The sequence below is a fragment of the Streptopelia decaocto genome (genome assembly GCF_964273445.1).
Source record: "Streptopelia decaocto genome assembly, chromosome: 20".
Lineage (NCBI taxonomy): Eukaryota > Metazoa > Chordata > Aves > Columbiformes > Columbidae > Streptopelia > Streptopelia decaocto.
The window spans coordinates 4,524,367-4,540,387 of NC_138675.1; the positions used below are offsets into that span (position 1 = coordinate 4,524,367).

The 16,021-nt window shown below is 43.3% G+C and overlaps 1 protein-coding gene across 3 annotated transcripts in view; it reads left to right on the forward strand.

Annotated features, from left to right (window-relative positions):
• Positions 1 to 403: 403 nt before the first annotated feature.
• CLSTN1 (calsyntenin 1) overlaps positions 404 to 16,021 on the forward strand; it is a 30,884-nt gene continuing 15,266 nt past the window's right edge. Inside the window, exons 1-4 of one of the 3 annotated variants that reach the window (XM_082069892.1) lie at positions 404 to 737; positions 9,327 to 9,449; positions 13,942 to 13,971; positions 15,333 to 15,528. In XM_082069892.1, coding sequence (XP_081926018.1) covers positions 674 to 737; positions 9,327 to 9,449; positions 13,942 to 13,971; positions 15,333 to 15,528 — 413 coding nt within the window. In that variant the 5' untranslated portion in view covers positions 404 to 673. The remainder of the gene's footprint in view (positions 738 to 9,326; positions 9,450 to 13,941; positions 13,972 to 15,332; positions 15,529 to 16,021) is intronic. The other 2 variants (XM_082069893.1, XM_082069891.1) reach the window with 2 other exon arrangements.

The following is a 16,021-nucleotide window of genomic DNA, read 5'->3' on the forward strand; positions in this document are numbered from 1 at the left end:
TCAAGGCCAAAGCACTTAAATGGCTTTAGGTGGGTTTTAATTATTTTCTAAAACGCTGGGATTTCAATCACCATTTGCTTACATCAGCTGTGACGCTGGCGTGGGGCATCAGCTCAGCCGTGATGACCGAGTGACCCGCAGCTGCGGCAACGCGGGGACCTTCAGCCAAAACAATCATAAGCCAAAACAATAATAAACTAAAAAAAAAGGGGACGGGCCCTCACGGCTGGGCCGAAGGTGGAAGAGACGGACGAACCGCGGGGGTGCGGTGCCGCAGTGCCGGCGCTGTCGGGGCGGAGCGGCTCTGTCGCGACAGGCTGCGAGAGGCGGTGCCGGCGCGGGGCCCGCCCCCCGCGCAATGGGCTGTCCCGCATCCCCCGCATCCCCCGCGCCGTTGGTTCGCTCCCTCCTCCGCCCGGGAAGCGGCGCGGGGGGACCGGCCGCGCTCGCCGCCGCCATTTTAGGTGCCGCTGGCGGGCGGGGGAGGGAGGGGAGGAGGAGAGAAAAGGCGAGCGGAGCGGGGCAGCGCTTCTCCTCCTCTTCCTCCTCCTCCTCCTCCTCGGGGCCGAGCCGAGCCCTCCGCCCGGCGCACAGCGGAGCCCGGACCAGCGGGGGCGCCACAGCCGCCCGGCCGGCCGGGGCTGCGCGCTGCCCCGCACCGCTCCGCGCTGCCATGCCGCCCGCCTGCTGCCTGCTGCTGGCCGCGCTGCTCTGCGGGGGAGCGGCGGCCGCCAGAGGTAAACGGAGCCGGGGCGGGCGGGGGAGGCTGCGCGGCGCCGGGAGCGGGCGGGCGGCGGGGCTGCCCGCGCTGGGGCGGCGTGCCGGGCGGGGAGCGTGTCCTTGGCGTCTTCGTCCTTCGCAGGGGGGAGCGCGGCGAGGACACCGCGGGGCGGGCGGGGAGGGGCAGGAGGGCGCTGGCCGCCCCTCCCGGGGTGACCCCGCGGCGGCCGCTGCACCTGCGGGAAGGGGAGGGGGGCGCGGCGGCTCGGCGCTCACCTGCGCCCCGGGGCCTCGTTCCGCCGCAGGTCGGGCCCCGTTACATAAGCGCGGCCCGGGCCGGCGATCCGCGGTGCCCGCGGCGGGCGGGGGGCGGCACTTGTTGCGGGGGAGGGTCACGGTGTGGAAGCGCAGCGGGAGCCGCCGGCGGCCCCGTCCCGGGCGGCGCGGCCGCGGGAAGCGCCGCTCCCGTCGGGGCAGCGCGGGGGAGCGCCCGGGGGGCAGCGGGGGGGGAGGTTGGACACCTCGGGGAGCCCCGGCTCGTGTAAAGAACGCTCGGCTGGTTGTTGGCGAGAGGCGGTGGCTTTGCTGAACCTCCAGCCATAACGGCGTTTTCAAACGGTGGCCTTGTGGCTATCGATTGATCCCGTGGAGTAAAGCAGACGCATTGCAGGTCTCCTCCTGAGCAGATTTCAGTAAGAGGCTTGCGAACGCTTCCTCACCTGAAGGTTACCCCTGGGATGGAGAACGCTGCTTCTGCAAGATGCAGCCGGTCATATGATGAGATTCGAGATCTTGCTTTTAATTTGAACATAGATAAGAAGCATGGCTTTAAAATGGCTTAAAAACACATTGAAGGGGTGTTCTTGATCTTAAACAGAACCAGCTCATTAATGATCCGTCTTGCTGCATTTCCCTATAGAGGATCAAGAAGCTGCTGCTGTAGTTAAGAAGTCTGCCAGCTGTTTAGGTAGTGACCATAATTTACCTGTACAAGGTCTCTCAAGTACAACCTCTTCACTGATATTCTTGGAAGCATTAAATTTAATGCGTACCACACCAGTACAGACACACAAGTTCATTGAATTGCTAGGCTCTTCCATCATTTGAAATAGTGAATAAAAGTGAAAATCAAACCCCCTTTTTTAAGAAAGCTACTGTGTACTTGGAAATGAATGGCAAATTCAGGCGGTGTTACCCAGGACAGCTCTGGAGTTGGTTGGAGGTTGCAGTTGTTCTCAGTCCAGTCTACAGAGCTGCGGGTCCTGATCTGTTGAACTCCATCGCGCGTCGCTGAGTTACACGCGAGGTCTGGTTTGGCTTCGTGGGGGCAGTCGCCTTCATCCTCGTGACGTTTTGCCTACTCTTGGTGGGCCTGTTAATAATGTTACATAAAGATGCACTGAATGAGACGTGACCTCTGGAGAAAACCTGGAGAGCTGTGAGGGCAGCTCGTATTCACTTCACTCTTGTTGGGAGAAACATTTGTTTAGAAACTTTTATGGTAAACTTTCCATTTTGTGTTGTATTGTCCGTTCAATTTTTTTTTTTTTTTTCAAGTACCGCTTCATTTTTTTTTTTTTATCTGTGACTTTAAAAGTCCTTGTTACCAAGGTTGGTAAGATTTATTATTAAACTGAGTTGTGCTTGGTTCACTAATGTGCAGAAATGGCCTGGAAAGGCCACAGTGAGTGGTGAGTTCCACCCTGCAGTGCTGAGTATTCCTCAGTTGGAACAGAGGAGCAGTGAAAAGTGGTTTAGTTTGTGATGATGGAAAGAATCGGAAATAGCTTTGGGGGGACGTGATCTGACACAGAAGTTAGGTGAGAGCTGGCTGACCTACTGTCTTCTCTATGGTTAATTTAAGGGGTGCAAAGAGGGGTTCAGGTTCTAAAGAGGAGTTTTCCTGTCCAGTTAATGGAAAACTCTTGGGTCCCTTCCAGCTTATTGTCATTTAGGAAGGGTATTGATCAAAAATAATGCTATCTGGAGGGAGCTTTGCTGAGCTGTGATTATTTCAGGAAGATTTCTGGTGCTACGAATGTCTTCAATCCAAACCACAAATGACTTTCTGACCACCATGCTCTTACTGCAGCTGTTTCTTTGACACGGTAACAGCCTCTATAGTATGGGGCTGGTGGTTCGGTTTCTATCGCCTTTGTAGAGGCAAGGAAATTTTAGACTACTCTAAAGCATTATGAAGAGAAAATTTGGCTCTTTATGGGAGCTGTTGGGTTTTTTTCCTCTAAGGATTTATGAAAGTAAGAGACTACTGAGAAGAGACAGAATTCACCAGCGTTAGACCTTTCCATGATGCATAATGCTTGCAGAAGTATAACATACAGCCATCTGTTCAGAAGCAAACAATTTGAATCTTTTTTTCTATAGATATTTTATAAAACAATAGAGTGTTGTGGAAACTGAAACAGAGGAGAGATGGTCTGGGCAAGCACAGGTGACTTAGTGTGTTTGCAATACTGTTGTGCCAGTGCCTTCTCCCCTGTTATTAGACTGCAGGTTGTGCTGGCTGTGCCAAGTTACCGGGAAAATGTATCTGGATTTCTAAATATATCTTTGGTTTGAGGTCTTAATATTCCTGCAGACTTGAAATCACCAGTTTCAGATCGTTGCAAGGAGGTTTTTTTAAGGAGAAGGACAGAAGCTGGACTCACAGCCTTCAATTTCTCCTGGGAGTTGGAAGGCTTAAGTTAAACCTAGATCAGGCCACAGGACAGCGTAATGTGAGCATCTCAAACACATTACATTAGAATTCTGATATTCCGGGTAAGGCAGCATTTTTTGCCCTGAAAATCTAAGTTTCTGGTAGCTTAGTGGCTCGTGGCTATAAAATTGTTCAACAGTAGAGGAAGAACTTCTGCAGTCTTTGGCATTTTCTGAACAAAAGCACTTTGACCATTTTCCTGAGCCGTATCTCTCATTCTATTTGGGTGTATTCAGAGAACTCTATCTGATTTTTTTAATGATATTAAGGGGCATACATCTTGTATCATTATCATTATTGTCAAAGACAGAAGCGATACCTCAAAACATGAAAGAGCTTATTAAGTCAGAAGCCTCGGTCTTAAATAAATCTTGTTTTGCACTGTAATTTATTTGATTTGTACTGATTGACTCACATTGGCTTCAGTAGAGACTAAACCTCCTTAGGAGCCTTTAGAAAGGATTAACTGGAAACCTCAGTGCCTTTGAAGAACTGTCTGTCTTTTGTTTGTGGTATTAGGTCTCATCTCACTTGCTTTGTGTTCAGATTGAAAACAAGTTGCTGCTGCTGCTCCCAGTTGGTTTCCCTGTTTTGAAATGGAGTCAGCAAGTAGAGCCAGAAGTGCTGGTTACACCGAGGTGATGTTACTGTATTTATTTGTAAATAAGATTCCCTTTCAAGGAGTGAAGTTTATAAATATGATAACAGTTAGAAAGTAAGTGCTTTTCACTCTTGCACTATAATTAGCAACATTTAAGGGAACATTTATTAAATGAATGTTTACAGCCACAGGCTTGTTTTCTATTTTAGTGTTCTGTTTAGTTTAAAACATGTTAAATTTCACCTCAGAAATTAAGGCTTTGTTGCCTTAATCCTATTGAGACTGTTTTGTGATGGAATGTTTTTGTTTGCTGTTTTCCCTGCGAGGCTTTTATCCAAATATCCCTTATCTAAGGTCTTTGGCGCTCAGCACGTTTCTTCTGCTGCTGTCGTGGGTAATAAAAATTGCAGCTAGTTTCTAACCAGTTTCAGACTTACAGCGGTATTTCCATGTGTCTTTGTACAAATGAAGTCCGATTTAGGCAACTTTTTGGCAAGTGGTGATAAACCAGAGACTTTTCCCTAGGTAAAATAGAATTTAATAAAACCTGTTGAATTCCTGTAGCTGTTAGTTTGAATACGGTGTTTGGAGAATTAGTGTTAATTGTGCAGGCACGTGAGAATTTGTAAATGTTGTCTTGTGCTCCCAATGTGTGACAGTTGAGCCTCCAGGACTGTGGCAAAGAATCCACAATAGAGATGGGAGATTGTGGGGTGGATTTTGACCATTGATTTTCCTTCAACTAGGAGCTGTAGAGGTTAATGTCGGGGATGCCCCTGCCCTTACCTGAGCCCTTCATCCCTCTGTATTTTCTTGCTGCCTTCAGCTGGTAAAGGAAATTCTAGTTTGTCTTGGAAACCCATACTATAGATAAGGAAAGTTCTGTGCTATCAAGAAACTCAGCATTTGAGCAGAACTTGTGTTCAGTTTTATCCCATTGTTTGTACCTGCTTGTAAGAAAATGTTTTTTTGATAAAATTCTAGGTATGAGAAGACCAAATTAAGTAAACAAATATTTTCCTTGCTGGTGACATATTTCAGGTTGTTTATATATAAAGTTAATCTTCACCCATTCTCATAGGAAACAGGCTTGAATTGCAGGCTGGTGCGTCCGGGGCAGGAACAGAACACACATTATAATCAGACTGTGCTACACCCTTTCTTATTAAACTTTGCTTTCGGGGTGGAGAAGGCATATTTTATTGTGTAGATCTTTTCTCCTTGGCTGAGCGATATTTTTCCGTAGTTATGTACTACACAAGCATGTTCTTTTAATGATATTGCTTGAAGTTTCATCAGAACAGTACTAAATAGTGAATATTCAAGGTAAGACATGCTTTGGAGTTTTAATTGTCTCACTGGAAGGCATGCTTATATTCTCTCACATCAAGAGGAAGACAGTAGACAAAAGATGTGCAGTAATTAAAGTTTTTGTCAGACCTTCAAGACAGGAGCAAATGAGTGTTTACCCAGTTCACTGAGTGCAGTTCATTTCAATTGACGGAGACTGTAAGTCTCTTTTTATGCAATCTCTGGGTTTTTTCGTAAAGTCTCAAAGGTGGATTTTGGAAATCAATACTTTATTGTCCCTAGACTGAGCCATCTAGCTTTCAAACTCTAGTACCTGTAATCGAGTTAGTTCAACATGTTTACCAGTTGATTCTTAAGAATTTGTTTTGACATAAAGCATCTTGATCTAATTCTAGAGATGTGTAGCGTGGATCAGCAACACGATGTATTTGAAATAGTTATCCAGAAGAAAACAGTATTTTCAGCTGCAGCCCTTTCTGGTTGAAGTGTGTCCAGACCTTCAGTTATGTAGGTGCCAGATCCCATTTAAGTCAAATGAGCTTCTGACGACTGGTAAGAAGATAACCAGGGGCCTCAGAAAATACTTCGATAATTACGTATAGTTTTAATTGGTTCTACTATTTCAATGTGAACATAACTATTTGGGATTGTTTTAAGATAATAGCTTTTGATGATAAAGTTTCCATACTAGCCCTAAACCCCATTACCCTGCCTACGCATTCATTTCCATTCATTAATTTGTTTAAACAGCAGGAGAATTTGCTGCTGGTTGATGTGCTGGATTGCGTTCTGCAGCATTAGCTGTTGCATCCTTTCTTTAACGTGTTATACATTCCTTTTCTGCAGAACAGCCAGTAGTGGTTCCAGTCAGTGTTAGCAGAAGCTGGTGTGAATGGGATTTTCAAACGCAGTGTTGAAGGCACACAACTCATCAGGCACCAGCTCCCTGTCCTCCCGTTGAGCAGCAATTATCTTCAGATAAACCGGGTTAGACGTGTGGCTTGTGCTCCCCTTGCAGATGCATGTTCAGGCATTGCTCGCCAGCACTACAGGCTCTAGCATGACCTTTGCAATTCGATTTGCTGCCTGGAAAAAGAAGGATGCTTGGCTGTCTTGTAAATTCTTTTTTGGTCGGTCAAGCTAAGCAGAAGCCGGTGTGCTGTGTGGTGCCAGGGCGGCTTCCCCACTTGACTAGATTAAATGCTAGTTGGGATTTACAACAGATTCCAGTTGAGGCGCTTACAAATAGTGTGAATATTGTATTTCAAGGAAACCAGTGTAGTTTATCCCAGTTAAATGGCAAGAGATTAACAGCTCAGGGCACTTTGTTAGTGTCAGGCTTGGACTAGGCCGGCTGTTTTGGTTTGAAATGAACAGTCTGGCTTGGAACAACTTTCTCTGTAGATTTCAGGAGTTTGGGGGCAATTAAAGAGAAAGAAAATATGTAAGGGTAGTTTTCAGTCCAGCATTTAATAATATTTAAGCTGAGTGGGATCAGAATAATATGTGGTTTGGTTTTGCAGTTGGTTCAAGGGAAGCAGTAAATGTATCGCTCATATTTCAGATGCTGGCTTGAGAATTCCTTACACCGTGTGGTTGTGCTGGAGTCAGTAGATCCCAGATATGGATAACGGGCCTTTCCTGGGTACTCAGCACTAAGTTTGGTGGGCTTTTTAAAATCCAGTGATGTTTAGCCTTCATAAACACAAAGGGATCTAAGCTTTATGTTTTAAAATCTGGTGATGTTTTAGCCTTCCAACACAAAAGGGTTTAAGCTTTATGATTTTATTGTCTACAGCACAATAAAAGGACATGACTTTGCTTTTGACTGGGCCTGTTGTTTGAAGGTTCGCTCGACTCTGCAGATGCTTAACATACTCATAATTCTGTTCATATGCGGTTATGCTGCTTCAAGCTTGTATAGAGCTCCCTACCCGACAGTAGTGGGAATTAGTGGAGGTTGCTAAATTAGGAGAAAGTTCCTCAATGCTTAACAAAAAATAATTGTGATCTACATTCAGAAGCATTAGAATGGAGATGGAGTTTATTTCTGGCAGAGAGTTGCTTTAGTATTTTATCCGAGGTCCTTGCAAAGACTAAGACGAGCAGATGAAAGGACTCTGATCCATTCACTTGAGGTGTAAGTGTGTTAGTGAAACGCTTCTCTTTAGACCAGGTTTGGATTGAGAGACATTTCGATTGGAGATTCACACTTTAGCGGTTATTGGCGCCTCGGGAATGATCCGTGAGTCCCTTCTAGTTCTAAACGCCAAGTTCCTTGGTGCTGCGGCAGCGGCTGCTCGGGTGAGCAGAACAATGCGGCTGACATTTAGCGGGCTGTTTGGTATGCTGGATATTGAAAGCACGCCCGTGTGAGTGTGTTGTGGCAATAAAGATCGAGTAAAACCACACGGCGGTAATTAAACACTGTTCGTATTGAAGCAGTTTGCTGTGAGTTCTCTCTTGCTGCATTATGGTGCACAAAGATGTGATATCCTGGCCAGCAGTGTGGTGCTACTAACCAGTAAAAGATGGCAGATGAAAGCGTATCCAGAGAGGGTTATGGTTTCCTGTGTGAGTTCTCTGCCTCTGGGTTGAATCATTTGTTTAAATGTCCTTTTATCACCATTTTTTTTAAATTCCTCTGGGTAAGCATATGCCAGACATCACGAATCCATTTTAGTTTGTAGGAGAGGCAGGATTCAGAGTCTAGGTTAGCCTTACATCTCTATTTTGACAATCTGCTCGTATAATTCCTTGGAAAGGTGAAATAACAGGACTCAACTATGCAGCAGCGTTGTAGCTGTGGTGTATACTTTGCTGTGCTTGCACAGGCATTTATTTCAGTTTTTGTAAGTATTTGATCTCACAAAGACCACAATCTGGGTGATATCAGCTACTGATACTGTTCGGTATATTTGTAATAACCTCTAGCAAAGCATTTCTTATCTTGGATTATACATCGCTGGCTGGAGATGTCTTGGGTTTGTAAGATAAGGAGCGGTTTTCAGACCCTCTAGATGAATGTTTTCCATAGGTTCTAAGTAGCTAGATACATATAGCCTTCCAGAATCAGATCTGGGAAAACAGTATCAATTTAAGAAACAAGAGTATGTGGTAACCTAAGAGGTTTTTAGAAGTGGCAGGTACACGTTGCCCAAAAACACCCAGGTGAAGCTGTAGGACCTCGGTGTGATGAGAGCTGGACCGAGAGAAATAATATGTTCAGCTGTCAGGAGGAATTAGGTGTTACACCACATATACTGGTTCTGTGGGCTACAAGCTCTATTTATATTTGGAGAGTGCATAACATAAAGATACATATTTAATAATCACATTGGATTGTCACGTAGTAGGTGATAACATAGTAGATAACACACCTTTTTGTCTTCCATCTTTTGTGATGCAGTAGTAGAAACTTCCTTGGCAAGTGTCCTTAGAGCTCGTGTAGAAATTAATTAAGTTTGACCTCTGTCTACGTGTCTCTTAATGATATGAAAGAGCCCCATACAAGACAAAAGGCTGAAACTAGAAAAAGCCATCATGTCCTGAAGAACAGTCCACAACTGGATCCCGAGTTTCCCAGGATGTGGAGAAGAAGAGTGTGAACAAGCCCTTGTCTTTGACGCTGGCTGGTCCGTCTTTGCCTGGTGCTGGATACAGGTTCTCCTGGTGTCACACTTGGCGCTGGTGACAGCGGCTCCTGTCACTGTTCCAATTGAATTGCACTTAAGGGGCATCTTAAATCCCAGCGTAGTTAAGCAACTAATTTAGGTTTTCCAAGTTACTTTTGGAAAGCCTGCAGGGACACTCAACTCTTCTGAGCACACTTAGACGGGATTTTGTCTCAAATTTTTTAATTTAGTAAAAAACTGATTCAGGTGTAGAAAAATGAAAGAGGAAAATACTGGAATCAGTATTGTAAAGCATTTTCAGTTTCAAACATTCTGAGTTGGTACTTTGTTTTCCTTTCAGTTAACAAGCATAAGCCATGGATTGAAACAACCTATCATGGGATAATCACAGAAAACGACAACACGGTGCTTTTGGACCCCCCCTTGATAGCCCTGGACAAGGATGCACCTCTGCGGTTTGCAGGTAAAGAACGCATCTGCCGTTTTCTTTGAAGAAGTGGAAGTGCTTTCTTGAGGACGGATGCTGTGTGTCTTCCCTAACATCATGTTCCAAAGCTTTTAGGACCTGGCAAACGTTTGTGTGTGGACCAGAGTTTTATTTCATATTTACAGCTGTATCCAAATGTACAAACCAGAAAGTATTCTATATTGCAGGTATTTCATGTTAATTTTTCTGATTTTTTTTTTTTTTTAACATAGTGTCAAACCTTTTCCTCCGTTGTCTGGATTCCACGTTTCACAGCGTTCAGTCTGCGAGTTCTGAAACAATTATTTTCTTGGCATTTTGAAGAGAATTATTGGTTTTCTTAATGGTTTTGATTTGTGTCTTAAAAGATTGAACACAGTAATTAGTATAATTAAGATGGTGTTTGCGTGGTAAGTTTGGGTAGCAGTTTGGAGTATTGTACAAAATGGACGGTCTCTTCTACCTGAAGAGGCTTTTTCTCCTCTAGTGAAGAATATAGAGATTGATACACAAGATATTTGCAAAATGTAGGCTCATTCTTCACTATCAGTATGGGACCAATAGATGACAGTTTTCTTTCAAACCTGTGCAGTTTTTTTTCTGGAAACTCCTGTTTAGGAATACTGTATTCATTAATTGATGCAGGGTTATGGAAAGTACTTTTTTTCATTTAACAAAATATTAGAAAACTATGTTCAAAGAATAACATGAGCTTAAACTAGATACTTGCAGAAGCTTATTTGGTTAAGGAAAATTTTAGACAGAAGAATCCCAGTAAAATACCCAGCGGATGTGCCATGAGCCGTTTTGGGAATGTTGCTTAGCCTGGCTTCAAAGAGGCACGGGTAGAAAAAGAGACTGATGAAATTAACAGCCATTTGAAACATTTATCATGCTGACTGCATTGTGTGCTATGGTATTATAGTAACTCAGTCACAATTTCTTAAAGTGGTACTTAAAGTAACAGTTTTGTTGCATTATCATAAGGCTGTAATTATCTCCAAGGCCGCCTTGTGAATTCAGGAAGCTCAGAAGTAGTGTTTAAAGCTTTCAGATTCAGACTGTCTCACGGATCGGATACACGTGGCAGAGGCTCTTAAGTGATCTTACCTGGAAATAAAACTGCTGTCTATGAAAAACAAAACTTTTCATTTGCAAATGAATGAGCTTGTGTTGGGACTGGTAAAATATCTTCAAATCTATTATCAAATCCAGAGGAAATGCAGAGGAAAATCCAATGTCAAATCATCTTTTCCAATGAGGCTGGTTTTCCATTGTGTTGATCTAAATAGTATAAACCTGCTTTCATTTAATGAACATTTTTACCAACTGGAAGTTGATTTTATTAAACGCTTGTATCAAGATACGTTTTGGCTTTCAGATACTTAACAATTCCTAAGCAGCAGCTGAACAATGGATTTTAAATCGTTATCTTAAACTCTGAGTACAGCACGCTAGCACTGTAAAGAAATTTCCCTTGCTACGACTGTTGGATTTGAATTGCGTGAATTTTGAATGACTCTGCTGTGGGAATCTAGAAGAGTTTTCATCTGCTGTTAAATGAACAATACTTGGATCTGTCTTAGAGGAGCCCGAATGTGGGAGTGATGTTGAGTCAGCGATATCAGTTTAGATGGTGCCGTGGTCGTGTCCTGGGATGGCGAATAACGTGCTGATTGTCCAGCAGCGTCTCTGGGGGTGTTTCAGTGTGAGAAGCCCATTAGATCAGTGACATGTTTTCACAGCAAAACAAAGCGTTGCCAGGACCTAACTGGTATATTCCCACTTAGAAATTAAACTTATTCATGCTTCAAAAGGGTGGATACTTTAATTAACTGTGCTCCTTAGCTGAGCTGGGAAACTTCTGGACTGTCTGCAGGTTTAAAATATTTTTAATACAGCTTTGTGTTTTATTTCAGTTTTGAGCATGTTGAAACATCTTGAAACTAGTTCATTTAAATACTTTGTAGTGCATGACCTGCGGGGCAAGTAGAACTAATATTTTATTGCTTTGCTCACTCCGTGCTGTTGGCAGGATCCTAAAATTCAGGTGTGCAAAATAAGTAGGGTTATCTAGACATATATTTCTAGGGTAATTTGGATGTTTTTTTATCTGAAATGACACACTTTTGAAAATGGAGTTTCACAGAATCACAGACTGTCAGGGGTTGAAGGGCCCTGGAAAGCTCATCCAGTGCAATCCCCCCATGGAGCAGGAGCACCCAGATGAGGTTACACAGGAAGGTGTCCAGGCGGGTTGGAATGTCTGCACAGAAGGAGACTCCACAACCCCCCTGGGCAGCCTGGGCCAGGCTCTGCCACCCTCACTGGGAAGAAGTTTCTTCTCATATTTAAGTGGAACCTTTTGTGTTCCAGTTTGAGCCCATTGCCCCTTGTCCTATCACTGGTTGTCACCGAGAAGAGCCTGGCTCCATCCTCCTGACACTCCCCCTTTAGATATCTGTAAACATGAATGAGGTCACCCCTCAGTCTCCTCTTGTCCAGCTCCAGAGCCCCAGCTCCCTCAGCCTTTCCTCACACGGGAGATGCTCCACTCCCTTCAGGATCTTGGTGGCTGCGCTGGACTCTCTGCAGCAGTTCCCTGTCCTGCTGGAACTGAGGGGCCACAACTGGACACAATATTCCAGGTGTGGTCTCCCCAGGGCAGAGCAGAGGGGCAGGAGAACCTCTCTGACCTACTGACCACCCCCTTCTAACCCACCCAGGTCCCATTGGCTTCCTGGCCACAAGGGCCCAGTGCTGGCTCATGCTCACCCTGCTGTCCCCAGGACTTTGAATACAGTTATGCCTGGTTGCCGTGTCGTAACTTCCTGATGTGTAGAGGCCCTGTGGGTTCTGTCTTCTGTTCCGCAATTTTGAGTCGTGTTGCAATTTGATCCTAAATGGTTTCACTGAAAAAAAATAAACAACAGCTACATTTTCTATTGTACATGAATTAGTGTCTAAAATCAGTTTAATGTCTGAAGCTCTTAGTATGGGTTTCTCTTTTACTATGCAAAAAGGAACTGAATTTTTATTGCATTTGAAACAAACTGTTCTATCTGGATGCCTTCACATGGCTGAATGTGTTTTGTTATGAGAGTTTAACGCAGGATCTTGGTAGCAAGATGCTGAAATGTTTCCCTTGGGGAAGGAAATCTTTCCTTGTTTTGTGATGTGTCTGTAATAGGGTTTTAATCCCTCTTCCCCCCGCCAGCCCTAGAGAAAACCACTTCCCAGCCACAATACTTTATTTTCCCCTTACTAATCTGGGATGCAAGAAATATTTTTGTGGGGGTTAGGAATTTTTTTACTTGGAGCATGTTTCTACATGGAGTTTTGAAAATACTCTTGCAGAATTAGTTTATTTTTAGGAAAAACAAAACAAACCACACAAACAAATTAAAACCAAACCAACCAACCAACCAAAACCCCAAACCACACAAACAAAATCCTCCCCCCCCCACACAAACAAAGTTTGGGGTTTAACAAATTATGATTTTGAGGGGAGTGAAGAACAGGGTTAATTGTCTTTTTATTAAAACTGTGCAACTATTCCAGATGCCCGTCATGGTCACTTAATACCGTTGTAAAACTCGCTTTTATCTTTTATCTTTTCTCATTCCCCTCAGAGCTCACGGGTGATCCCGGAGCCTGTGGAATCCTGGATGAATATATTTAAATATATATTATTATTTAAATCTTTGCTCTCCAGCATTACAGCATTGCAGCAGTAGAATAAAACGATAGAAACGTGTTGGTTGCTTGTTTAACCTGGCAAAGCAAAACGCTGCTAGGAATATATAGAGCTGCTCCTCCTCCCCCCGGTTTCTTACATTAAAGCTTTTATGTTCATTAGGATCACAATTTAATGTGTATAATTTGTAATCATGAATTATGGCAATGCTGTCGAGTTCGGTTTGATGTAGATTTAAAATTTGCAATGCGAGGTGTTATACAATCTACACTGATAAAAATTGATGTGGAAATGCAAAAATCCCATGACACTTTTTTTTTAACTCAAAAGGGGAGTATGAAGGGTTTTTTTTGTAGAAACATGATGGTTTCAGCATAAGAGATAAAAGCTTTTTGAAGTTATTTAACATGTCTTCTTTAAATAGAATAGTCTAAATAAATTCTGATAAATTCTATTTTATGGGTAGTTCTTCATCACATGGAATTTTGAAAATATCTTTTGTTTAGCACTTGGTATTACTAAAATAAATGGAAGAGGAAAAAAAGAAAAAAGCCTCTTAATAAACCTATGAAATACTTCAGAATGCCAAAAATGACAATTTGGAGTGAAAAGATTAAATCAACATAACTAAAACTCTGCAGTTGTAGCAGTTACAGCAAATCACCGCTGGAATGTCCAAGTACCGTTTCTCCAAAGCTTCTCTGTGTAATGTGTGCATCTGTGCCTTTTTCCTTATGTGCTCCCTCCCAACCTTTCCTGTTACTGACTTGGGTTTATCTTCTCTCCCTTTAGAGAGTTTTGAGGTGACAGTCACCAAAGAAGGTGATAAAGGGTTCTTTCTGTCCCTGTTATGAATATTAACCTACTAACTTTGGTTATGAAATGGGGAATCAGCACTTAAACAGAAGATCCTGTCATGCTCTTTTGTCCCATTTATTCTCCCAGTTTTTTTTCTATTTCAAAATATATCAATTAAAAAAACTGTTATGTAACCAAACCCTTGGTTAGAAATATCTGTAAATCAGACATCCATTTGAACCATTGGGGATTATTTACATTATGCGGACACTGGCAAAGTGGGGAAATTAGTGTTTTCTGGTATTTTCACTGATAGCTTACTTCTTTGGGACATTGTTAAGTTTTTTGCTATGCTTTGTAAAGTAATATTTAACTGCCGGAGCATTATAACACCTTCCCTGCAGTACACTTAGTTCGGTAGTTTAAAATCTGAATGAAATACCTTTTTTTTAATACCTCTAGACAAGTGTACAATAGGAGCGCGCTCTTGGTACTATGGTACCACTGAAACTCTAAGTACAAAATAGTGGTTAATGTTGCTATAAGAAAATCACCTTCAAAACATAAATTATACAGACAAAACACCCGTGTAGGTGATGAGATGGTTTCTGGAGGGGGCTTGGGGGCACATCGGGGTGCAGAAGGTTTCATAGTGGAATCTTAGGCTCAGATGTGTCTTAAAATGATGTACTAGGGGCTTGCAAGTTTGTTGGTTTGAATAGAAAGGAAAGCCAACTAAATCGTTCCACGTGAGTTTCCTTGGCTAACAGATTCGGTCCCCGTTAGTAGATAGCTGTTGAAATGGATGCCTGAGAAGTTGGTATTTCTACCTTTCTCATTCAGTAGTTTCTTTTTGATTCCCTAATTTTAGCCAGGTACATTGCACAGGAAGACTTTCTCCTTTGATCCGTTGACGGAATTTCTGTAATTTTGGTGCTGAACCTGTACTCGAAGCTTTTTCATCCCTCGACTTGTAACTGTGCATTTTATTTTAACCTTTTGCTCTGGTCAAAATAAACACGCTGCCCAGCTATTCCCAGTAGCTTGGCGTAGAAGATATTACCAGCGGCCTTGGCTGTACGCTCCTATAAGATCTACTCGTACCCTAGAGCTATCTCAAGTACTCCTGTGAAATGCCTGTCTACATTTCTCTTTTTCTCTTTTGTATTCCTGCATGAATGGATGCAAAGTAATCGAGTTGCTTGGACGGCAGACGTATGCTTCTTTTTACTAAAGTTCCCAGAAATCACCCATTTTAAAGCACAGTGCTTTTGCTTTGTCCACAGACCCTCACAAACCCTTGGCTGCAAAATTTTCGGTCGTTTATTTGTAAAAAGCGTCATCACCTTGACCAGTTGCTAACCTCCCTTCCTTTGAATCTGTAGGTGAGATTTGCGGATTTAAAATTCACGGGCAGAATGTTCCCTTTGAAGCAGTGGTGGTGGATAAATCCACTGGTGAGGGAATAATTCGCTCTAAAGAGAAGCTGGACTGCGAACTGCAGAAGGACTACACGTTCACCATCCAGGCCTACGACTGCGGCAAGGGACCAGATGGGGCCAACGCAAAGAAATCCCACAAGTAAGTCAATGCACGGGGGCCGAGGGGAAGTTCGGTTCCGAGCCGTCTCCTGCTCGTGGTGATTTGTGGTCTGTGCGTTTAATGTAAACCAGGTTTTAATACTGGAAGACTTTCATGTAATGGTAATATAAATGAGCAGCACAATGGAAGTGAACTGCTTTGACATCTCTGTCGCTGGATTCTAGATGCTGTTGCTTTATCCCTTGACGCCTCTGAATTTACATTGGAAGACAGTGTGGGGATAGAAGCAGAAAAACTGTTGGTGTAGTTAAAATCTGGCTTGAGTTGGTACAGAGTTTGCATGGGATACCAAGCCTGGGCATTGCTTCAGAATTCAGTTTCTAAACCCAAAAAACTGGTTCAAGAAGTTAATCTATATTAAACTTGACAAAATGGAAAAAAATACATGTTGCTATCATTTCCAGACAGCCTCAAAAACAAGAAAGCAAGCTCGGTAGCCTAAGGTTCATCTCTGCCTAGATGAAAGAGTGGG